We start from the raw sequence: 24,642 nt of genomic DNA on the forward strand, positions 1-24,642 counted from the left end.
CTTAAAAAGGAGATACCTAAAATCCATTAAATCATAAAAGAATAAATGCATGTCCCCAAGTATCACTGCCATCTGTTGAATTCAATTTTACTGTTCTCTACTTAAACTTGCAGTTCTCTCAGAATTTGATCTTACCAGAGCATTAGAGGACTATTAGGTCACAGGGTTTAGAACAGTAAACTCACTCTCTTCTTTGCCTTCCAAGTAAGGGAGAGAAAGATCTAAAAGTTAAAACACACACACACACACACACAAACATTTTATGAAATGTTAAATGATGACCTCCAAGAAACCTTCATACACTCTCTAAAATACTGCCAACCTTTGCCATTGACCAGCTGCTTATTGTGCATAAAAACTTAAAAATATATTCATTATTGAGATATAATTTTGTTTAAGCTAAAGAAGCAACAGGGGATGGGGAATTGTTTTGTACATGGGATTATTAAAGAGTTGGGGCCTAAAAGTGTATGTCTATTTTAAAAAGAAATTTTCTGATTGCAGATAACTTCTCAATTTGATTTAGTGTCGAACGATAGTGATGGGGTTGATAAGTGAGCATTCATCGGTAATTCATCTTGTGCTGGTAGAAATTTACAGCAAAGCAGTGCTTTCCCAACAGTGACAAGCCCTATTAATCTTCTTCAGACACATTTCAATAGGTGTTCCCATCTGTGGCCAACATCTAAACACTCTGGCAACACCGGCGACTTGAAGACACCTTCATTTCAAGTTACACTAGTGAAAATGTGATACTAGATTGTACTCTATTTTTTAACCTAATTCTCTCTCTTCATTCAATTAGCCTTTCTTGCCTGGATTTTTCTACTCATGTGTAATGTCATTTCCCAGGGAGAGCACTCCAAGATTTGGTTTCTTAGAGATGCACAATCTCCCCCAAGGTTAGCAACCAATAACTTTTTTTACAAATTAAAATTGCATAGATTCCAGTTCTGACAGTCATTGGCCTCTGATCATGCATGTCCTTAGAAAGTAGAACCTGTTCGAATAAAGCCCGCCTGTGCATCGAGAAGGCTGAGGGAAAGGGGAAGGCTATAGAATCCATTTGTGTTCATATTCAAAATGCACTTTATTATTCTGAACTATAATGTAAATTTCAGTGTGAGGGAATGCTGGGAAAAGGAGAGACAATTAGAAGAAGGTGGTGCAAAAGCAGCCCATAATTCAAAATATGTTTGCCCAATAAATTCGGTGCATAGGATGAAATCTCTCTCCTGTCCTTTTGCATCCATTGGAGGACCTCCTGTTAGAGCAGGAAATTAAATAATCACTTTAGTAATAGATTATTTCACTTAAATTGGCTTTATTCTACCAGCAACGTGCTCTGGCTGGCTGCAAGCTCAGACTAGGTGAAAAATGTGGAGGGGTTGTTTGATTTTGGATTGCACCTAAGTGCTTTTTTTGTGACATTTTCAACCTCATAATGGGTTTGGTCTTGCAAAAAAAATTGGATTTGAACAGCATTTTTCATGTGCACTTTAGAAATCTTTCAAAAGAGAAAATTATCTGACGCATTCTTATTTAGGAAAGGTTAGATACATCTGTATAATGGATGGACTTTTTTTTAACTTCACTGAACTTTTTTGTCATATGTGATCTGAATATATATATATATACACACACACACACACACATATATATGTTGGGGAGAGTGTGTACACATGCATGTGTGCCCCTATGTGTTACTGGTTTGTATGTGAATATACTTACATATAATAATATAAGCATTCTCAAAAAATGTCTCCCTCCTTCACACAAACTATTTTTCACAATGATCATTTGAGTTTGTTGTAGAGCTCAGTAACCTTATTGTAGGTGGCAAGTTTAAATGTGCCATATTAATAACTTGTTATCCAAGACAAATTAAGTTCTTATGTGTCAAAAGCACTCGGCACTGGATTATCTACAAGACAAGTATTTATTGAATAAATGTTGAGTCCAATTTCATTTTAATGTGACTGACTGTATGTTTCAGCCTCTTAGGCAGAGATAAAAAACACTCAGACCTATAACTGTGTTGCAACATTACACCTAACTTGTCTATTTCTATTATTGTCTCTTAACTTAGAATATGGAAAGAAGGCTTTTTTTTTTTTTTTTTTTTTTTTTTGGTTGTTGTTGTTGTTCTGAAGAGCAAAGAGAAAGATAGAAAAACGGCTGGCATTCAGCCTAAAGAGAAATCATTGAAACAAATTAATCCTATGCTGTTTAAATTGACATGGTAATCCATCATCAGAGAAGGCAAACTCTGAAAGCAATCTAGAATCTGCCCTGCTCTTTCACTGGCCCTGGAGGCACAAAGACAGATAGTAAGGGAAGGAGGGGGGAAATCATAAAAGTTAGGAATGCCTGAGAAAAGAATAAAATTGGTGGTATCAGCTCTCACTGTCCTGCCTCTGCAAACCTCCTTTGGAAAGGAGAGGTTAACTCTCAACAGTTGCTTTCCTAACTTTCCCTCTAAGTGGTAGGTCTTCTGGAGCTGAGCTCTAAAAGTCTGCCTCCTTCTCTAGGCTGCCAGGCTGCTCACCTCAGTCTAACCATTGCCTGCCGTGTTTAAAAAGTTGACCAGCCAGGAGCTTGGCAGGACCCACAGAAACAGTTCAGTTTGCACAGAAACTTTCCCAACATGGTAAGGGGCTTCATTTATGGGGTTTAGGATTTGGGTTTCTTTTTATTTTGTTTTGTTGTTTGGGGTCTTTTGGTGGGAGAGAGTGAGAGGGAGACTTTTTCTTCATTTTTTTTCCTCCTATCTTATTTTGTACTTGATGAAAAAGCATGTTATTGTAATTTTTAAAAGAAAACTTTTGTAACGTCCGTAAAAACTTAGGCAAGACATCATGCCCTGTCACTTGTCTGTCTTTTATTTTGGAGGCTTATTTTTCAAATCTCTCTGCACCTCAAAAATCCTGCAATGTTAAAATTTGCTTTTAAATTCAAAAAGTATATAAAACTGTAAAACTGAAGTGTCCCATCTTAGAAGATAGTTAAGGCTTTAAAAATAAAAAAATTTTAAAAACTTATTAAGAGCTCCATTGTTCAAACACACTGAATCCTAAGAATTGTTTTTTCTCTTGAGCTTAATTTATGTAATGTTTGTGTGTTTTGTTTTTTAGGGGAGGAGACATTTTACAGAACATACCTTTCTCATTATTGCCTGGACATACCAATTTGAACACAAAAGTGAATATTATTTTTTCAATTTAATAATGCATTTGACTATAAAGGTGAGACAATTTGAAAATATTTTTAACTTCAAAAATTCACTCTGTTAACAATAGACAGTATGTGAAGACAAAAACCCAAATATCTTTGTATCAAAAGCAAAAAGGCAGAAGGATATGAATGTAAACCCTACCCAACAACTGCCCTATTTTAATTTATCTAGGATAGTGTTTCTTCTAGTTTATTTTAAAAAACTTAGCATGCTACTGAAACTTCAGAATAAACATCACACCTCTTTTCTATAATTAGAATTTTTATTCACTGATTTTAAAAAGGGAGTGAATAATTCTTGTATTCTGACTAATGCTTTTTAAAATACTCAAGCATAAAAGACAAATTAAAGGCATTTCCAGGGTAAATAAGAAAGGAGGGTTAAAGATTCATATTAAATATTCATTCATCCACAGCCATGCCAGTTGCAATTTTAAGAGTTGTTAGGAAAGAAGAACAGGTTTAGTTGTTTGTTCTTAATAGAACCTGGGGGGTTTAAATAGTAGCTCTTCAATAACTGAACATTCAAATTGCAATTCCTGAAAAAGATTCGATACTTTTGAATTTGTTTTCAATTTATATACAGTGTAGACTTTAGCAAAATAGTATCTAATTTTAAAAGCCATTAAATTAACCAAAATCACATGTAAGAAAATCAATGAGTAAATAGGCATAAGTCTTTATCACTCAGAGGAGGCTAAGAAGAAAAGTATCTTTAAAATCCTCACTACTTAAGTATTACAATACTACCATCTTTTTAATTACTTGGTGATGTGGCAACAAAGTATATGCAAATAAATTGCAACATATCTTTAGAAGTAAATAAGTTATTAACATACATTCCACAAAGAAATAAGCTTCCCCAATTTTGCTAACTTCTTCTGTCATGTGGTCCTGCCAAGAAATAACCAATGTGACATTTTTCACTGAATTCAATATTCCCTTCCTTTAATGTTCTCGGTTTTGCTTTAAACTATTTAAAGTGACTTCCTTGCAATCAATTTACCTCAGTCAAGTACATAGGAATCTCCTAGATAAGGTTGATTAATTTATTATGAATTATAATAGATGGATAGGAAAAGTATCTTTCTCTATCTTGTATTCCAACTAAAAAGAAAAGTATAAATTTTATTTAAACAATACACTTTGTAAACTCTCAAGCTAATACATCCTATGGTCAAGAAGCTGAATATGAAGTTAAACAGCCTTCTCTTAATTTTACACAGAAGTTCTTTATTTATTTTTAAGATGCACCTTCAACTTTTCAAGAAATCAGCCTTTTAAGAGGAGAAATGAGGTTGTAATTAATTTGTGCATGTTTCCCTATTATGACAGTATGTCTGTCTCTGTCCACCTACTTACTCCTTTATATTGAAACTGTCTCCCCCCCAAAAAAACCTTATAAAAACCAATAGAATGGAAATCACTTCTTAAACTATTTTTCTCCAACTGCAATTCACCTTGAGTTTGTGTTCTAAGAAAATTAAATTAGGTCCCTTTTGTTGTTCTGCTTGTATTTTCTTTAAGTACTGCTGATGCAGCTAATTAACCATATTAATTTATCTGGGTATTTGCCTTACTAACACCTTCACATTTAAATGACTGGCACTTGATACCATTTGATTAATGCTTTTTTTGACATACCAAGAATTAACTGTCATTTAAAAGATTTCATTTCAGGCTCTTGAGAAAGAGAAAAATATAGAACCAGACAATAATTCCTCACTCTGTCCACTACTAAGTATGAACTGATGTCCACATGGCTTTAGATGTCTTTGGAACTTTCTCAGCAGGATTTGCCTTACAATATAATATTAGTATTAAAAGCATGTATAGCCCACATCACACTTGGTTAAATGGGCAGAGAGCCCCCTTATGCCATCATCTCTAGCTATAGCCTGTTCTCCTTTAATTCTTCAATCCATTGAAAAGTAAAATAGAATGAGTAGCATATCCCTGAATTTTTAAACATTTAGGCAAAAGATGCTCACCTTTTATTTAAATGCCCTGCCAAAGCTACCAAACTGCAAAATTGATGGTTTTACTTTGAAGTGTCTTTCTGTGATTTTGCAAGCCACAATAGCTCTACCATAGCTAAGTTGCTTCAGCTTGTATTTCAACAATGGTGATTCTAAGGAGCTCATTCAAAACTCTTTTTTGCACTGCCTTCTGCCTTTTTGCCAGTACACATGAGTGACAGCCTCTATCTAGTGCCTGAGTATATGAACCTTTAATCCATCAAGGAACTTCTAACACCATAAGAATATACACACCCACGTGCATACACCTTCATGCATATAACTATCGTACAACTACCCATTAGAATGCCACCAGGTTTGAAACCAGCAGAATATATTTTTCTAATCTCACCCAGATTTTATGGCTATAATGTGGCTACTGACAAGATTCTAAAATTAGCTTTTATTTAAATAAACCATGTAATTTTTTTTTTTTTTTTTTTTTTTTTTTTTTTTTAGTTTTTAAAACTCTCTGCCACAGCACTCTACTGTTGTAGACATGGTTAGAAATATTTTTTAAATGGACTAGGCGGTCAGTTAAATACAAGAAAATATTTCACTATATTATATTTTCTTATTCCCTAAAGTCCCTCTCCATGGAGTGTGCTGCGGGTGATGGATGAGACTGTTGTCTCTCTGAATGGAAACCTGCTTTCATAGGAAGGGTGGAGGTGGGAGACGACCAGTGAAGGGCAGAGCTCTAAAATTCTGGCAACTAGAGTTTATATACCCTTTCCTCCTTTCTTCCTTCTTCCTTTACTCCCTCTCTCCCTCTCTTCCTTTTTGCTACGTCTCCTTTTGGTAGATTAGTGTAGTTAACCTTCGTTCCGGCCAAGACCAAGAAGGGTTAATGGACACCCGGCTCCTGACACCTTCCAGGTCAGCTTGGCTTGCGAACTTCCAACGCAGGAATTGGAGGATTACCGAGGAAGGAATGCGAGGTACCCGATAGCCTCACACCTGAACAGGGTCGCTTCAATCCACTGGGATTCATTTAAAAAAAAAAGAAAGTCTCTTCTGGAAAATGGTTAATTGGATCTGCAGCTATATTTCCTGTTGCACCGAAGAGCCAAGCAGGGCAGCCTGGATTAGATCCCTCAAGCTGCCAAGAAAATCGAGTAATTGGAGGGTGGTGTGGGTGAACCTTTCTAAATAAATAAACAAACGTAGGTAGCTATCAGTTGCTTTAGGGAGCGCAGATATTTAGGAAAAGGCCAGGAGCGGGAAAAGGAAGAAGAAACGAAAAAGATTCTCCCCTTTTCTTACCTTTTGCCCCTCCTTTCCCCTCCCGAAATTTGTGCCTACTTGATTATTTGCAGCTGTTTCGAACCTCAAGGTTTGTTCACAGTAGCGAGAGAGACTTGCGCTTGGAGAAGTGAAAAGCCATTTTCGCGCCAGGACTTCGCTGCTTGAGTTTGGGGGTTTTGCTCTCCCTCCCAGCAAACTCCCCTCAAAGCCTTGCTAACTTCGTCAAGCCCTGCCAGCCTTTACTCCTTGGCCACCTGGGTTCGCAGTACCCAGCCAAGGGCCCCGGGCGGGTTTCCATCGCTGGGGGTGGCCTGATACCCCCAAAGCTGAGTTCCCGCCTAGGAGAGGACGCAGACGTCCTGGGGCTTCCTCGGTGTCTGTCACCCAGCCCCCTGCCTTCCTCCTCGGCCTCAGATGTCGTCCCACCTGCCCACGAGCAGGGAACCTGGAATCCACTCTCCCGGCAGTCCCCAGCGGGTTCCGCCACCCGGCGGCCGCCCCTGACACCGAGCGGGTGGGAGGAAGAGGCAGCTGGCGGGGATGGGCCATTGAGACCTCTTGAAAAATATTAAAAGACAGGATGGGTAGAGATTTCTCCGGGAGAAAGTTCGAGGGTGCATCGGGTGCGGCTGGGAGGAGAACCCGAAATGCCAGCAGGAGAAATGCAACCCGTTTAGGCCACACCTTTAATCCCCGAGGCTGTCTGGAGAGACTGCGTGTGGGGGACTTGCCGGCGTTCCCACACCGCGCCTGCAATCCAGTCCCGGGGCCACCTGGCCTCTGCCACTCGCGGCGTGAAGCCAGTGGCTCTCAAGCCCTCGGCCCCGCGGCGGCCCGCGCAGCCTTCACCCGGCGCCGGCACCACGAAGCCTGGCCGCAGTGGACTCCCTGCAGCTCGCTGCGCCCTCGCGTCTCCCGTCGAGGAGGGAGGGACGGAGGCCTGAGCCGGGGAGCTCCCTGGCGGTGGTCGGGCCGCCCCCCTTGAGGCCTGCTCCCCCCTCTCGGCCTCGCCAAATCCCTGAAAGCCCAGTCCCCCTTCGTCACCCCGGGGGCTTCTAATCACTCGGTATCGATTTCCCTAACTCTTTTCATCCTGTTGAAGACACATCTTAAAACACTCCAGCCCGGAGTGTGCTCTGGGCTTTATCCACACTAATAAAATGATTTACCCTTCTCTCCGCGCTCTCCTCACAGAGGAAAATCGTTCGAGCCCCGGCTATTTGTGTGTGATCAGTAAATATTTAGTGCGGTGACATCCTTAGCTAGGCTTCGGATCGATTCGGGGCCCACCGGGAGGTGCGCACGGTCCGGGCGGGGCCGCGCCGAGCTCGCCGAGGGGGCTCCTCCCGCCCTCGCCGCCGGCCGCTGATTTACGGCCCCTGCAACCAGCTAAGGGGGGCGAAAGCGCGCCTGGAAAATTGGCTTTTCAACCTTTTACTTTTGACATTCAGCCACTTCCCCAGGCTCTAATTCTCGCCCCCACTCCTCCCTCCCGCCCTGCTAAGGGTTGCCCTGTGCGCCCTGCGAGCCCTTCCAGCGGCAACGCGCAGCGCTCGCGCCCCCTCGGCCCGGGGACCACCTATCACAGCCCTGAGCCGCGACGCGGGGAGGCCCCGGCCCCTGCTATGGGGGTCGCCTCCTTCGAAGAGAGATGCTCTCCGCCCGCCCACACCTCTGAGGGAGGAGAGGGGGTGGAGAAGCCCAGAGCTGCATCAGCTGGACAACGAGCCGCTCTCCCTGCTACCCTTTCTCCGACCCGTCGGCCTTTCTCCAACTCTACTAGAGACTGATCCTCGACGTCCATCGGGCCGGATGGCGTCGGGTGGGAGCGTTACTTTCCTCGCAGAAAAACTCCCCTTTCCTAAGATGAGAAAAAGCGCTTAGCTTGGAGGTGTTAGGTGGAGGCCTCCTGCCCTGATAGTGGCTGTGAGAGGGCTACGGCCGTGACACTGTCGGTGCCCCCTGGCCCTCCTGGTCTTCCCCGGGCGCAGACGATTTCATTATTGCAGGGCCGCGCCCTGGACCTGAGACATCGGGCAGTAGGCTCGACCTGGAGTAGGGCACTGCGGGGTCCCGCTGCGTCCTACGGGAGCGGTACCTCGGTCTGCTACGTTGCCCGAGTAAGATGTGAAGAATCCCGACCCTCGGACTCCACTGCTCTTGGGCCGGGGCTTCGGGCCTGAAAGTCTCCGGCAATGTTGCCCACCTGTTAGCGAGCTTGTTCCCCTCTCACCTGGGGCCTGGGCCTTTGCAATTCCCCTGGGGCCCAAGAAGGAAGGGGCATGACCTTGCTGGGTCTAGGCACCTCTCCAAAATGCTAGCGCCCTCTCCTTTGTCCTACACATGATTTTCTAAACAACCTTATCTGCAGACTATATCTTTATACTAATGCATACTTAATTGGTCCGTCTTGACTGTCCATATAAAACAATTTAATTAGGGTGCTTTCTTGCTTTGGAGAGCAAAGAAAAAAAAAAAAACCCTGCCCAGTGCTTATTGTATTTAGCACCAATACAGGCAGAAAATGTAGCACAAGTTTTTGGTTGAAAGAGCACCTCTGTGCCCATTGAAGGGCGTTGATCCGAAAAGACAGAAAGGACAAGTAAAATCGATTTGAAGCGACCCTCTCTGTCCCTTTCACACCATTCAGAAACTCCATTCCTTCTAAGACAAAGACCAGCGCCTTGGGAATTCTCAGGGAAAAAGAGGACTCTAGTCCCACAAGCCTAGGGCACTTTTTAAAAAAAATCCTCAATATTTCACTTAAAACCCACACTTGATGCTGTGCCCCCCAAGTATGGGTTCCACAGATGCCCCCTCCAAAGTGCCAAGCTGCAAGGCTGACAAACCCCCTCTCCCCTGCCTGTTTGGCCTTGTGGCCAGGCCAGGACAGCCGTTTAGGGTTAGTGCAGCCCTCACCTTTGACCTCCTAGATCCGAGTGGCTGCCAGGACTACAACTCTGGCCAAAGTTAAAAGAAAACCACAACAAAAAAATTTTTCTGCTCCCAAACCCAGGGAAACCAGTTCTGGTTCAGCCGCCTGAGCCACCTTACCCAATAGCAACCTCCATCCCTAACTTTTTTTTTCTCCTTCTTTTGCAATGAACTGCCTGAGCCAGCTCTGAAGGAGGGAATTTAAGTTGTCAGGGCTCCATGGCTGGGTTGTGGGTGGGGTGAGTTTCTTGGTCTAACTGGTCCTCCATTAGGAACCCTCGAATGCCAGGTTATCCCACTGGTGCCCGAGCTGGGGAAGGCAGTCATCGATCAGAACTGGCAGGAAAGGGAGAAGGGAGAGGAGTGAGACGGGCAGGGAGGGGAGAGAAAAGGCCAGGCTGTGATCACCTTCACCTGCCCTGAGTCCAGCCTTCCTGTTCAACTATTCCTCGACCTTCTGCTGTGGATGAAGGGGGCGGGGGCGAAAGGGAGGGGGCACCCCCGAGTTACACAAGTGGCCTCCTTCTACTAAGAGAATGAGTTCACCTCCTCCCCAGAGGAGCCTCACCATCCATCCACTCAGTATAACTGATGAGACAAACCGCAAGGAAAAACTTCTGTAGCCCATATTTATGGTATTAATGAATAGTTAAAAAAGATTTACACTTCTTATGATCAATATTCTGAGTTATTTTGCTCAAAGTATATAATTACAGTGTCTTCAGAGTTTTCATCATTGTTTGAGGTGGCAAAACCATTTGTAATTTTCATTAGCCAGTAAACATGTAATTAACATTCAGCACTGTGTTTAACTTAATTCCTGTTTAAGACAAGGACAAGAAGCAGCCGAAGAGCGTTAGTTCCATTTGTCAAGTCTGACATACATCTTACCATAACAGTTTCCTAAAATAAAAGATCCGTGTTTCCCCATTATTCTTCTCTTAAAACAAAACAAAACAAAAATCCATTAGTTAAAACTGTATTAAACTGTGAGAGGCAGCATAGTTTATATTCAGTTTTCACTAGTTACCGTATTCCTGCTTCCTTTATTCGTTTTGGGGAGTAGAGAAAGGGAGGGGGTGAATCAAGCATTCATTATCTGAAGGCATGGAATGGGGAACCCCTCCCCCCAAAAGAAATAGATTTCCTCCTCAGGAAAGTTCTAGAATAAGGACCGGAAAGGGGGGAGGCAGAAATCCACAGGGGAGAGGGGGAAAAATCACTTGGGGAGACTTGAGTTAAAAGTAGAAAATGAGGATTCCAAAGGATTCCTAGGAAAAATGTTGCCCTCTTGTCTCAAGTCCTATCTTTGATCCAGGACGAGGGAAGCCTGTCTGCCAGTCTGCGAGGCTGATGCTTTTTCCCCCTCCTCTTCCACCTCTGTTTTTTCCCAACTTGCTTTAGGATTAGCCTCCATCTCTCTCGACCCCAAACAGTGGAATTTGGCTGTGCCTTGGGTCGTCTTGCTTTGCAATATCGCCTATAGTTGTTGGCGGTTTTCTGCTGAGGCTGAGCCGTTTGCTCCAGCCTCCGACTAAACTCATTAAGTTGGGAGATTTTTTTCAATTGGACGGGTGTTTTTAAAGTCTCGTCTTTCCAGCCCCAAACAAGGTGTAACAACGCACTCTTCCTTCTAAGGAATGAGATGAGAGACAAGGATCACTCCAGACATCTCCTACCTACGGTTTGGGGTTTTTTTTCTTAAAGGCGAGGCTTGCATTCCTCAGCAGCTATGTACAAAGCTCCCTGAAACCTTGTCTCTCTAAAGTTAGTGTGCAGGGTTTTCCAAGGCTGAGAGAGCCTAATACATGGGGAAGCACTTCCTTGAGGTGGAAGATCTCTCCCTTCACCTTTCCTCTTTTTCCCTGCAGGCTAGCGCCTACTTTTTATCAGTTTGCACAATCGCTTAGATAAACACCGAGGAGGAGATTCTCTTTAATTATCAAAGACACATCTTTTCAGGGGGCCAACAAAGCATTTATTTCACCCGCCAAACTAAAGGAGAGTTATTCCAGTTTAGGAGGAAGATGCAAGCGGTTTGGGACCTTGAACAAGGCAAATATGGTTTTGGTATGTTTACTTACAGTATTTTTTCTCTCTCTCTTTCCTTTCTCACTTTTCTCCTTGTGCTGTGTGGGGTTGGGGATGACTTGGGGCTTTTCAAAATATCGGTTTGCTAACGTGTATGAAATGCCGAGGACTGTGGTTTAAGGGGTTCGGGGAAGGGGGGAACAGAGTCAATTCAATGCATTGCCATATTTTATTACGTGTGTGGTAGGAGAGATGGTGGAGGGGGAGAGGGGGAAAATACAATTGCAAAGCTGCCAAAATATGATTAAGCCGAAGCGTTAAGACTGCGGAGCCTCCTATCTCCTCGTCCTGTCTCCTCAAACTCATTTCCTTCCATAGAACAAACTAAAAACCAGTCCTATAAGCGTGGTTTTCCAAGCAGCAGATGACTCGGTTTTCTAGCAAAGGAGCTGCTAGGCTCGCACTAAGTATCAGCATTTACTGTTCGCTTTGCCTCTGCGCTTCATTTTGCAACCTTGTGCGACTGACAGCCAGGCAGGCAGGGAGGGAGAAACGCCTAGCCCGGCGCCCTGGGCCACGGTTCGGGTAGGCGAGCGCTCGGTTAAGCTAGGAGGAGAATCGCGACGAGAAGGGTACTCACCATCGGGCGGGGTGGTGGAGCTGGCGTGCGGATTTCAGGCAAACGTTTACCTTTTTGCTGTCTATTGCAACCGCGCCGGGCTGACTTAAGAAGCAATTCTGTGCTCTGTCCAGAACATTCAAGGAGCGGTTCCTCATTTTAAAAAAGCCAGCGAGAGAGACGACAGAGACAGAGAGAAAGAAAAAGAGAGGAGGGGGTGAGGGGGACGCACATAAACCCAGTTCAAAAAAAAAAAAAAAAAAAAATAACCTCTTCGCCAGTGACTCGGGAAACGCAGAGGTGGCGAGATCCGAGTAAGGTCCAACCAAGCCAGAGCCAATTAATGTTAAATCCTGAAGAATTATTCAGATTAAAATGTACAGAAGTTTCGTTCTCCTATGCCTACGTGAGTCCAAAGTCGTTTCCCTTTAAGAGCTCCTTTTCTTTTAAAGTTGAATTTTAGGCAGCGAGGACTCTTACACTAGGGGGCAGACAGATACTGTACTTGCTCCAATCTTAAGCAATTTTTTCCCTCCCAGCATATGCTCTGATTTAGCACTGTAAATTTTTCAGAGGACCTAACTCTGACAGCCCCTGGTGATTTTCAAAGTACCACAAGCCAGTGGTTAAAAATTGCATTGACTTGGAAGTTCAGAGGGACACAATGGAAGCCCCTTTCCCTATTCATGGAGCTCCAGTGTGGTGGAAGAGAAAAACACACACGGACTAGATTGAGGGAAAGGAGGAATTCAATGAATCCTGGAGGACGGAACTGGTTTCTACTGAGTTCAGAGTTAAACTCGGCATTTGCTGGGGTCTGTATTCATATTGTGATTTAATCTGTAAAGAAATACAGCCCATCAGGCCACTTTCTGCAAGAAAATTATATTCCTGGGTGTTGAGTTTCTTTCTTTTCTTTTTTAGATTAGGGCAAATGTTGTCCCAACTTTCTCTAGGCAAATTAAAGCTTGCCATTCTTCTCATTAAAATAAATTTACATCTGCAAAAAAAGACTGAGTTGGATTTTTAAAAAACAACAATAATATATTGATTTTATCTTCTCAGAGCTTTTTACCCTTAGACGCACAGCAAGTGAGCATCTCTGGAGAAGACATTTTAAAATATTTTTGCCCTTTTTTCTTCTCAGTCTGTAGTCTTGTCTCTTCTTCTATGCATTAAAATTAAGTATAATTCATACGGTGATTTTTTTCTCCCTTGTAACAGCATTTCATAACTGAATGAGTCCTAAAATACAGAGTGAAACACCCCTGACTTTATGGCAGCCCTGTGATCATTTGCCTAGCAGGCTCCAATTTTTTAAGATATGGTTGGGAAATTCTTCCATTTCAATCTAAGGCCATCAGAGCATACTTCAAATTCCAAAAATCTCTAAGTGGACTGGGGAAACTCTTCCTCCTCGATATTGTCCCTTCCCATGTTTGTAAAAGGTAATCTGCTATGGAAGTCTCCTCATTCAGGAGGTGAGATTAAGATTTCCCTATAATCAATTATTTTCATCCTCTATTGAGATGGGAATGCCCATTAGATTTCCTATCTCAACCCCAGTCTCATCACATCTCAGCTGAACTTGTCCCGAATCTACTGACATTTGTAACATTAGCAATTCCTGAATCATAGAGGTTGGAAGGGAAGACAACAACTACCAAAAACCTGCTCCTCTGTAATGATTTCTTTCCCATCCTTCTTATCCTCTTTAGGAGAAAGTTATATTGTGTCTCTAACTAACCTGAAATTCTCAGCCTGGCTTCACTCTGTGGCAATCTTATTACACACCAGGTTTATGATAGTTCAGTGTCCACTATAGGTTTGTTGGGCTTTTTTTGTTTTTTGTTTTTTTAACAACTTTCAAATAAACCGAGAACCTGCAGCTTTAGTGAAATACGTGATTTCATCGGAAAAAGAGTGAGGGCTGAGGTTTCAGGAATGAAGCTTAAAGAAGATTTTTCCTTCCCTAAAAACCAGCCCCTATCTGCCCAGATCTTTAGTCCTTACCTCATATTGTGCCTATGTGTGTAAAGAGAATTGAATGTAAAATGTAATCTATACATGTCAATTATATGTATGGTTTATTTTTAAAATATCTTTATCCTGTCAATTTTTTTTTCAGCTACCAAGGATGTTTTCTGTGGTCGTCAATTTACTCTTCATATGTGTTCATTTCTTTCCTGGAGCTCAGCGTCTTTTGTGTAGAATATTTTAATTGTTCACAAACCTGGTTGGTTTACTGGCATGAGGTTTTTTCTTGGTGCAAAGTGTGTACAAAGGAGACACAGTTTTCTTGTATAAATGTGGAATAATGATAATTCACTAACTGGTCATAAACAATAAGTTTACTGCGTTGCAATATGGTGTATTGTGAGAGCAATTCTACATGTTTGATGTTTAAAACCAGACACCCTGGAATTCAAAGACACAACTGTCTCAATTATTTTAGCACATGGAGCAGAATGGCAATAGGCTATGAAGTTGTTCTTTTTGCAGTGACTACTTGAGGTAGAATATGGCTTGGGTTTGGTTCTTGTGACCTGTACTAGTATTATTTCCCATTTGGGGCAGAATCTCTGGGTGCGTTTTAATGACTATATGAATGCTTAAAAGGAACTTGAGGAACAATGAAGTCCGTACTCAACTGTTCTATGACCTAGAAGCATAGTCGGTGAAGTCTTTGTCTGTGTACATTGACAAATGTGCATCTGATACATGTGCGCTTACATGTGTGTACAGAGGGTGTGCACAGGAGAGGCTGGGCGGCTGCCTCCTCCTGTCCATCAGTGGGCAGAGGTCTTTCCCCTCTCACCATGACTGGGTGTGTGGCAGGATGTTGGCTGGAGAGTTAGCTAAAACCAGCGAGAGAGAGTAAAGTTGAGGAAAATGGACTTTAATTGCATCATGACAATCAGATGAAGTCTACTTCTGCTTCTCAGCATCCGAGATGCTTTATTTGGGCAATTAAAATATCAGGCCACATACCTGTGAAATGTTAACTCTACAAGGAATAAACAGAAACAGAACGGCCTTTATCCTCTGAAAAGAATATATATTATATATATGTATGTATATGTGTGTGTGTGTGTGTGTGTGTATATATATATATATATGCCACCAAACCGAACAAGTGATCAGAGTTAATTAAGAGAAGGGTTTGCCATCACCCGGATTTGGCCAAATCTTTCGTTTGGAAAATGTCTACAAGCTCAGTTCGTGGCACCTTCCCACCCTCACTCCCTACCCCTCTGCAAAGAAACCAGGGAACTTTTCTTTGGCATTGTGGGCACTAAGATGCGCCAGGAGTCCCGGGTGGTGCGCGAGCGGCGGATTTCGTGACATCGCCAAGTTGCGAGAGGCAAACTCCCCGATTCCATCCAAAGCCTCTCGCGGAGCCTTTAAGAGACGTTGTGTGTGCGCGCTGCGCTAGTCTCCCCGCCGGGGCGGAAACCTTGGGTGCGGGATGTGGGGAGAGCAGAGACAGCGCTCGCAGGGCCAGCACGGGCCCATCCCCCTCTCGGCGGCAGCGGCGGCGCGGCCACCCCGTCCCCGCCCCCCAACCCCCGGTCCCCCGCGTGCCCCGCGCCGCGCCGGCGACGCCGCTCGCGCTAGGACCGGGCTGCGCCCGCGGCCGCCATGGCGGGGCCGCCGCAGTCCGGCCAATGACGGCGAGGGGGCGGCGCGCGCGCGCCTGGCCAGGCCAACCCCGGCTGCTGCCTTATAAGGCGCGCCGTCGCCATGGCAACGTGCGCTAAGTTGCAGCAGTCGTGTCAAAGTTCACTATATAGAGAGCTCAGTGAGCTGATCGCGGAGAAGCCACTTCTGCCAGCCCCGGCGCCTATAAATCGCATTCCCTCCCGCGCCCCCCTTTTTAGCATATTTGATCACTTTGATTCTCTGTTCTTTTCTCTCCGCGGTGTGTGTGTGCGTGCGCGCGTGTGTGTTTTCTCCTCCTCCTCCTCTCCCCGAGTTGCCTCCTTTCTCCGGGTGCAGTGCTGCCTTTTTTCCCCTCTTTCATTCTTTCTCTCCGTCTTTTTCTCCCCCCTCTGCGCACGAAGGATGTGCTTCTAGGTGGTGATCTGCCCTCCTCTCTCTCTTTTATCATTTCTCCCCCGCCGCCGGCGAGTTGACTCTTTCCCTATGTGTGTGAGGCGGCGGCGGCAGCAGCAGCAGCAGCGGCTCCGGCGGCGGCAGCAGCGGCAGCAGCGACTTCAGCGGCGGCGGCGGCGCTAGACGCGGCGGCTCCGGGCCCGACCCGGCGGCTTCGGCGGCGGCTCCGGCGGCAGCGGCGGCCCGCAGGGAACGGCGAGCGGCCTCCACCCAGCGACTGCGGGCGGCGGCGGCCGGAGAGAGCGAGGCGCGCGCCGGACGCCCGGGGCAGGCGGCGGCGGCGGCGGCCCAGCGCCAGGACGACGCCGCGCAGCGCCCAACGCGGACCACTTTCATGCTGATTCCCCCGGACCCGGGCAGCGCTCCGGCCACTCCGCGGGCCGCCGGCCTCCGCCCCGGCCTGCCTGGCTCCCTGGGCGCGCCCGCACCCGGCGCCTCCGATCTCCTAGTCCTCCTGATTTCAATGGCTTTCCTGAATGGCTGACTGTGGGCTGCCCTGGACTTGGCCCCCGGACAGTCGCCTCTCCTCCTCCTCTACCTCCTCCTTCACCACCACCTCCTCTTCCTCCTCCTCCTCCTCTTCCTCCTCCTCCTCCGCCAACTCCTCGGCTGCACACCAGCTCTAAGAGCGAGAGAGTGAACGAGAGAGGGAGGGAGAGAGTGAGAGCGAGCGAGATCTTTGGAGAGATTTTTTTTTTTTTTTTTTGCCTCCTACTTCTGTCTTGAAGCCAGACAATCGACTTCAGCTCTCCCTCCCCTCCCTCTTTCTGCACGTTCTGCTCCCACTCGCTCTCCTGTCCCTTTCCCCTCCCCTCCCGGCGGAAAGCCCCCCGAAACCAACAAAGCTGAGCCGAGAGAAACAAACAAAACAAACACACCGGGCCAGACAAGCAATCGACAAAACTTTGCAAAAGCAAAAACAAAAAAGGAAAAACTAACCAACCTCAACCAACCAGCCCCCGAGCCACCCGGGGCGCCCTCCCGCGCCCTCTTGCACCCTCGCACACACAAAAGGCGGCGCGCCGGAGCCCGAGACCCGGGGAGCCGCCGCCGCCCCGCCGCCGCCCGCAGCCAGGGGAGCAGGAAGTCCGGACGCGGCCCCCATAGATATGGCAATGGTAGTCAGCACGTGGCGCGACCCCCAGGACGAGGTGCCCGGCTCACAGGGCAGCCAGGCCTCGCAGGCGCCGCCCGTGCCCGGCCCGCCGCCCGGCGCCCCGCACACGCCTCAGACGCCCGGCCAAGGGGGCCCAGCCAGCACGCCAGCCCAGACGGCGGCCAGTGGCCAGGGCGGCCCTGGCGGCCCGGGTAGCGACAAGCAGCAGCAGCAGCAACACATCGAGTGCGTGGTGTGCGGGGACAAGTCGAGCGGCAAGCACTACGGCCAGTTCACGTGCGAAGGCTGCAAGAGCTTCTTCAAGCGCAGCGTGCGGAGGAACCTGAGCTACACGTGCCGCGCCAACCGGAACTGTCCCATCGACCAGCACCATCGCAACCAGTGCCAGTACTGCCGCCTCAAAAAGTGCCTCAAAGTGGGCATGAGACGGGAAGGTATCGGCCTCTCATTTCTCCTTCCCTCGTCCTGGGTCCCGGGGTCCTGGGTACGTTTGGCTAGCCTGCTCTGGGTAAGGACAAGAAGCCCCAAGCTCTTCTCTTCGTATTGCAGCGGAAAAGGGTTTTATACTAGAAGCGAGTTCTGCATTGGAACCCAGACCCCAAATCCGCATGCTTTGGCCGATTGATTTCCTTCTTTACTCTCTCTTTGGGCTGTTTCCATTTCCTTTGCATTGATTGTGAGTTCACTGGAGTCTGCCTTTCTGCAAGGGATGGGGTGTTTGTTGTTGTTGTTGTTTTAAAGCCTAGTTTACTTCTCTCTCTGCCCTTGTTTTTCCTGCATGTTCAACATGTCCCTCCCCCTCACCCCTTTCCCCAGCCCCCACCCTCTCAAAAAAAAAAAAAAAAACTGAGATTGTACTTTTGTACAGGAGGTTCAAATTACAAATGGCAATTTTATGCACTTCGCCGTATTAACGCTGCCGCCCGGGCAGCGCTCATGTGACCCTCCGTGGATTAACATTCTGCTAAAAAAAAAAAAAAATACCTTTGCTTTCTTTTTTCCTTTCACTTTTGAAACGAAGAGAGCGCGATAGGAAGTAGGAAAGGGTGGGCGAGGGGCCCTGGGTGGCTGCTTTCGCTCTGCGCGAGTTGGGTCTTTGTGATATAAAATTCGCCGAGCGCCGCGAGCCGTGCTTTGCCAATGGCGCGCTCGGCGCGGGGCGCGGGCTCCGGGTTGGGGCGAGCCAACGCCGGGGTTTCTTTGTGTTTCTGCGAGAGCGACTCTCCCGGTCCGGAGTCAGATAACAGCCTGAGCCCGAGCCTCGCCGGCTTTCCCCGGCCCTTACAGGCCCTGCCCAGGCTCCGCTAGTGCCGGCCGCCTGCTCCCTGCCTCTCCCGGCTTCCTCTCTCCTTAGCCGGCCTCTCTCTCTCCGCCCTCTCCCTCCGTCTCTTTCTCCGAGCACACTGATTAGACAGACGCCAGACCTCCGCTCTCTGCTTGTCTCTCACTGGGGGTTCCCCGCTGGGCTGGGGCTGGGGCTTCGGGGTTTGTGGGAGAGTCGTTCCGGAGTGGCCACAGGCCGTCTGGGGTGAACCCTCGTGCCTTTTGCAAAAGCGTCTCACCCTCCCCCCAGACTCGCCCCTCCCGCTCCCTCTCCTCCAATCAATAAGAAATATCAGCTGTTTAGCAGCAAAGAAGAAAGATGCCCTCAGAATGCTACATCCCGCCCACAGCGCCGGGGACCCCGAGGCAAGGTGGCCAATTCTGGGTCCTCGGCGGACCAGCCGCGAGCGGGCCTCGGAGGCAAGTGTGCCCCTCTGGCCCTCAGAGCTCGCCTGGGTGGTGGTTTGAAAGGAATGGTGCCAAGAGCCTGGCGACTCCAGCTCTGTGGCAGGCCTGCCAGGTTCTTGCGCTGCTCAGGGCCTGGGTCAGGTGGGGGTCGGGCTGGGGCAGACCCCGCCGGGGAACCTGGAGACTGAGGCTGGTCATTAACTGTGGAGTGTCTCCTTTCCTCCCCGCAGCGGTGCAGAGGGGCAGGATGCCGCCGACCCAGCCGACCCACGGGCAGTTCGCGCTGACCAACGGGGATCCCCTCAACTGCCACTCGTACCTGTCCGGATATATTTCCCTGCTGTTGCGCGCCGAGCCCTATCCCACGTCGCGCTTCGGCAGCCAATGCATGCAGCCCAACAACATCATGGGTATCGAGAACATTTGCGAACTGGCCGCGAGGATGCTCTTCAGCGCCGTCGAGTGGGCCCGGAACATCCCCTTCTTCCCCGACCTGCAGATCACGGACCAGGTGGCCCTGCTTCGCCTCACCTGGAGCGAGCTGTTTGTGTTGAATGCGGCGCAGTGCTCCATGCCCCTCCACGTCGCCCCGCTCCTGGCCGCCGCCGGCCTGCATGCTTCGCCCATGTCTGCCGACCGGGTGGTCGCCTTTATGGACCACATACGGATCTTCCAAGAGCAAGTGGAGAAGCTCAAGGCGCTGCACGTTGACTCAGCCGAGTACAGCTGCCTCAAGGCCATAGTCCTGTTCACCTCAGGTAGGAAGGAGCCCTGTCTTCTCGTGCCCACGGGCTCCTAGCCCAGAGTTGGGGACCAGAGAACTTGGGAGTCCCCAGGGCAAACCCAGTCTGCTCCTTGAAAGGCCAAACTGTTGAGTGCAACTTGAAGTGAGAACTTTGTATAGCTGCTGGGCACTACCAGGCCTGTCCTGGGGAGAGGAGAGGAAGGCTGGACTGCAGGAAGGATGCTTCAGATAGATTCCCCACATGGGCCATAGGGCAGCCTCTGCTGCCTGTTTCTCCCACCTGCAGTATCCAGATTGGGATGCCCTCTCCTGCTCCCTTTCCTGAGCCCAGGCCCCCTGGGCCTGCTGGGCCCCAGGGAATCTCCTCAAGCTCTCGGTTTTCTCTAGCGCCCTGGCTGGGTCTCCAGTAGATGCCTCTGGGCAGTGGAGCAGCCCTGACGTTGTCTCTGCAGGGAAAAGTTTGCCCCTGCAGGGAAAAGTTTACCTGCTAACTCAGTAGGAGTTGGAGCTCCAGGCAAATCCAACCTGAGGGCAGCAATTTTCAAAATCATATTCTTATTGGAATAATGCAGACTGCCAGGAGAGGGGAAAAGATCTGTCAGGATGGGGTAAGAGGAGGAAAGGGACCCTCATAACTCATCAGAATGTCTGCAGGAGGTTGAAGACTCTGGCCTCTTGCTTTCCCTGCCCAAGCAAACACTTAAGGCAATTTTCAAACAACCCAAAGTGTATGCCAACTTGGGCTGGATATGGATGTTGCTAGAGATATAAAACCATCATTGACTGCATTATGCAATCTAATTAGTTTGCATGTAGTTTAACCTGTGTGAGTAATAGATCTGATATTAATTAACTCTTGAGGCAAAATGATTTTTGAAAATGTCTGGCTTTCCATTTTGGGCCACACCTGAGCTTTTTGGCTGCCTCCAGGCTGAGTTCAGCATAGCCCAGGTGGATGGAAATCACCAACCCCCTTTCACATTCTTGTACTAAGTTGTCAGCTGATCCTTTTGTCATGGCTGAGAGGGGAAAGGGGTTCCCGATTAAGAATAACAAACATTTGGACGTTAGCAGGGCTTGGAACCTAGTCATCCACTACAATTTTTTAAGCTTGTAACAGGAAACGAGGAAAGATGTGTAGTTTATGTGGCAAACATAAAGGAGGTCCACAATCTCTTCCTTATTGTTTGAAAGAAGTCTGGGGAACTAAGTCATTAGCTGAACAGCTTGCAGGTTCTTAGTCCTCAAACTGCTGTCTTGTACATTGCTGCTTTCCACATAAAACCTCCCCGCACAGCCACCCCAAATTCTGCCTTTGGAAGTCCTTAGGTAATCAATTAAAGGCCAGTGTCTGGGCAGGGAAGCTGTTTGCAGAGGTTTGGATAGGGATTATTTTCCTCGAGTGCCCCTCATATCTAGAACATTTGCCTGCTGCAGATATACAGACAAGATATTTCCCTACCTCATAGCCACCTTCACCCCCGTCCCACAACCCAACACCCAGCCCACCTTCTTGGACGATGGAAGTAGTTGTTAATTTCTTGATATCATTGCTAGCTCTTAGCCTTACCCTTGGTCTTTCAAGGAAAAAAAAAAAAATGCCTGATACTGTCATTAACAGTTTAATTTATGACTATTTGCAAAACGTGGAGGCCTGTGTGGAGAATGCCAGTCGCCTCACAAAGAGATAAAGGTTCCTGTTATCTGATTCAGAGGGAGAGGGAGACACACAGTTCCGAGGATGCCGAGGGAAGGAGTCCTATGCAAACAGATCTTTTAGTTCCTGTCCACAGACACCTCTACGTTCTGTAGACATGCAGAGTCCTAGATATACATATGAGGAGGTTTCATGTGTGTTCTGGTTCTTGGGGTGGAGGTGGTGGTGGTGATTTTCGAATATCTGTTTTAATGATTCACAATATGCATGTGTTAACCCCAGTCTTGTCTGGGGAGCCCTGAAAGGTCAGGTCACAACCTGAACCGCCTTTACCAAGAAGCTTCTCATTTCAAAGGCACTTATTGTATTTTCACGTATCAAAAAAGAAAAGTGTTTTCCTGAAGATAACAGGGAGGGGGGATGCTTCTCGGAGGGACCTGGGTTTTAAAAAATAAAGGGGGGTGGGAGAAAAAAGGAGAGAGAAGAAAGGGGGGGAAAAGAAACAGCTCAAATGAACAGAGAGATCACGGTTTGCATGGCTGCCCTTCAATAGGCTAAACTGACAAGATCAGTTTTAAAGGGCCACTTAAATCAGTTTCAAAGACTGGAGAAAAATGAGTCGCCCTCTTTGGGGGGAATCTGAGGCTGGATCGTGGACGCCATTACTCGGTACTGGGCCAGGTTGTCCACCCCCAACCCCCACCAACCCCTATATAATTATAAGCCAAACTATTATTTACAGAGGAGGAGGGGAAAGAGTGCTGGTAGTTTTGGTTTCTTCTGTTTACTGACTTGGGCCAGATAGACCCAACGCACTTTGGCTTGGGCCTCTCAATGACCCAGGCTAAGGACTCGGGCAGTGAAAGCCTGTAGCACACTGAGCTATGTTTTATTTTAAAGCAAACACTTCTTCAGGACCATCTCTTGCTCTTTCTTCCCCCACCCCGCCTCCCCCTCCTCCTCCCCCTCCCCCTCCCCCTCCCCCTTAAGTTTTCAGTACATAGACATTTGCTCCAACTCCGGTTGGGGCAGTTTGACAGAGCTCTGTGCACACACCTCATGTGACCCAATTCAAACCTCTTAATCTGATGACTGAATTCTTCTTCTTCTTCTTCTGTTTTTAAACTTTCTTCCAGATGCCTGTGGTCTCTCTGATGTAGCCCATGTGGAAAGCTTGCAGGAAAAGTCTCAGTGTGCTTTGGAAGAATACGTTAGGAGCCAGTACCCCAACCAGCCGACGAGATTCGGAAAGCTTTTGCTTCGCCTCCCTTCCCTCCGCACCGTCTCCTCCTCAGTCATAGAGCAATTGTTTTTCGTCCGTTTGGTAGGTAAAACCCCCATCGAAACCCTCATCCGGGATATGTTACTGTCCGGCAGCAGTTTTAACTGGCCGTATATGGCAATTCAATAAATAAATAAAATAAGAAGGGGGAGTGAAACAGAGAAAGAAAAGGCAAAAGACTGGTTTGTTTGCTTAATTTCCTTCTGTTAAGAAAGGATATAAAAGGATGTTACAAGTTTGCTAAAAGAAGAGAGGGGAAGAATTTAATGGACTGTGAATTTCAAAAAAAAAAAAAAGACTGTCAAATGAACTTTTACAGAATGCATTAAAAAAAAAAAACTCCTGTGTCGGTCAGAACAACTTGCTACTTATCATTTTTGTATAAAAAGGAAATTAGTCTTTTTCTTTTTTTGGTAAATTTTTGAAAAATATTGCTAAAAGTGCATTTAAGGAGATTGGGAGACAATTAGCAGAATGGAGAAAGTAAGTCTTTTTTTTTTTCCAAATTATTAATTGTCCTGTGTCTATGTACCTCTAGCTGTTCTTTTTTGTACTTTTCTGGTTCCAAACCAGTTTATTCTGTGGTCTATAATAAGTTTTGATATAATCTTGGCTTCTTCAAAACTGTGTATCATTAAAATATATGTTCTGCAAGAATTAAAACTGAGTCCATGAAAATATCATAGGAAGACATAAAACTTTAAAAGGCAACTCAAAGATGATGGAAACGCACTTACAAGTGGTGACCAAAATTTTTAGGTGAAGTTGAGCACTCTAATTAGAGAACTGGAGGAACCACATATAACACTTAACTTCCCCCACCCTGCCCCGCCCCAAAAGACACCATGACAAACCTAGCTTTTAAAAAATATTTTAAGAAAGAGAATGAACTGTGGAATTTATTGGCAGCCAAGGAATGTGTCCAAGACACATGCTGAGGTTTTGAATAAAAAGTGAACTTTTGTAATTTGAATTGGGTCCCGCTTAGTTCTTGAATTGTTATGAAAATCCTATATCTGTTTGTATATTTGCAAACCCTTTGTATTATAATTGTTGATATTTTCCCTTTTTAAAAAATACCATTGAAATCAGCATGACAAAAATAACACTGTTGGCACTTATAGGTAACGTGATTGATTCAGTATCTTAGAGTTTACAGTTTGTGTTTTAAAAAAACTGAAGGTTTTTTTTTTTAAGTGCAACATTTCTGTATACTGTAAAAGTTATAATAACTGAACTGTTTGGTCGAGTCTTTGTGTGTTATATTCCAAGGAAAATTGAAAGTATTCAGAAATTAAAATATTATTTGATATCTGAAACCTGGCTGTCCCCACTCACTGTCTTTACATCTAGAAGAGCCCCTGTAAGCTCTCGCTTAGCTGGCCGGGTGGGGGGTGGTGGGGGGGGCATTTGTTTACTCCCCTCAGTCAGTTTGTTCAAAGGTGGACTACTGTATTTGCCTGTTTAATTTGGGTGTGTGTGTGTTGGGGGGGGAGCTGAAGTTAATGGTTTATCTATGGTTTAGGAAGTGCCATACTGATATAGTAAACCACCCCCATTCACCTAATCCTCCTTTTAATTAAAAATGGATTTTCCAGGAAAAAAAAAAAAAGGCCCTTATATTTGTCACATTTAAGTGCCTGCTTAGGGAACGTATTGTGAAAAAGTATTAGAAATCTTGAGATCAGTATCTATTTTATGATCAGAAAAAAATACTCTTTTGTACATTTCTGACAGTTACTCAGAAGATCGTTCAAGCAAGCTAATCACAGCATTGTAACTAGAGGACAGTTGTTTGCAATGAGTTTTTCCTTAAGTAGGTGTGATTTTTAAAAATATCCTGTGATTCTACTCTAGCGTGGTTGTTGAGAGAGTTTCAAATTCAGTGACACAGGTTATAAGACTGAAAG

The 24,642-nt window shown here is 46.4% G+C and overlaps 1 protein-coding gene and 1 long non-coding RNA gene across 21 annotated transcripts in view; one reads left to right on the plus strand and one right to left on the minus strand.

The window, feature by feature from the left end:
- Positions 1 to 12,892, minus strand: part of LOC129050214 (uncharacterized) — a 200,457-nt gene extending 187,565 nt beyond the window's left edge. For 3 of the 19 annotated variants that reach the window (XR_010137264.1, XR_010137265.1, XR_010137259.1), the window contains exon 1: positions 12,355 to 12,865. This is a non-coding gene — a long non-coding RNA (uncharacterized LOC129050214). Of the gene's footprint in view, positions 1 to 12,105 lie in introns of all 19 variants that reach the window. The other 16 variants (XR_010137267.1, XR_010137268.1, XR_010137269.1 and 13 more) reach the window with 11 other exon arrangements.
- NR2F2 (nuclear receptor subfamily 2 group F member 2) lies at positions 10,739 to 24,368 on the plus strand. Of its 2 annotated transcripts, none has more exons than XM_024232447.3 (3): positions 10,739 to 11,504; positions 19,279 to 19,806; positions 22,587 to 24,368. In XM_024232447.3, the coding sequence occupies exons 1-3, from the start codon at positions 11,462 to 11,464 to the stop codon at positions 22,859 to 22,861; spliced, it is 846 nt and encodes a 281-aa protein (XP_024088215.1). In that variant the 5' UTR covers positions 10,739 to 11,461; the 3' UTR covers positions 22,862 to 24,368. The 2 variants fall into 2 exon arrangements, with proteins under 2 accessions (XP_024088215.1, XP_003778564.2); XM_003778516.5 differs by lacking the exon at positions 10,739 to 11,504 and adding an exon at positions 16,176 to 17,751.
- Positions 24,369 to 24,642: the final 274 nt, after the last annotated feature.

Source organism: Pongo abelii, chromosome 16, assembly GCF_028885655.2.
Source record: "Pongo abelii isolate AG06213 chromosome 16, NHGRI_mPonAbe1-v2.0_pri, whole genome shotgun sequence".
In the NCBI taxonomy this organism is placed as follows: Eukaryota; Metazoa; Chordata; class Mammalia; order Primates; family Hominidae; genus Pongo; species Pongo abelii.

Bases quoted from the DNA above. Each gene is read 5' to 3' on its own strand.
- NR2F2 (XM_003778516.5), top strand. From the start codon at position 17,310: ATGGCAATGGTAGTCAGCACGTGGCGCGACCCCCAGGACGAGGTGCCC. The intron at 17,752-19,278 runs GTATCGGCCTCT...TCCTCCCCGCAG, and splicing joins AGTGGGCATGAGACGGGAAG to CGGTGCAGAGGGGCAGGATG. The intron at 19,807-22,586 runs GTAGGAAGGAGC...ACTTTCTTCCAG, and splicing joins CATAGTCCTGTTCACCTCAG to ATGCCTGTGGTCTCTCTGAT.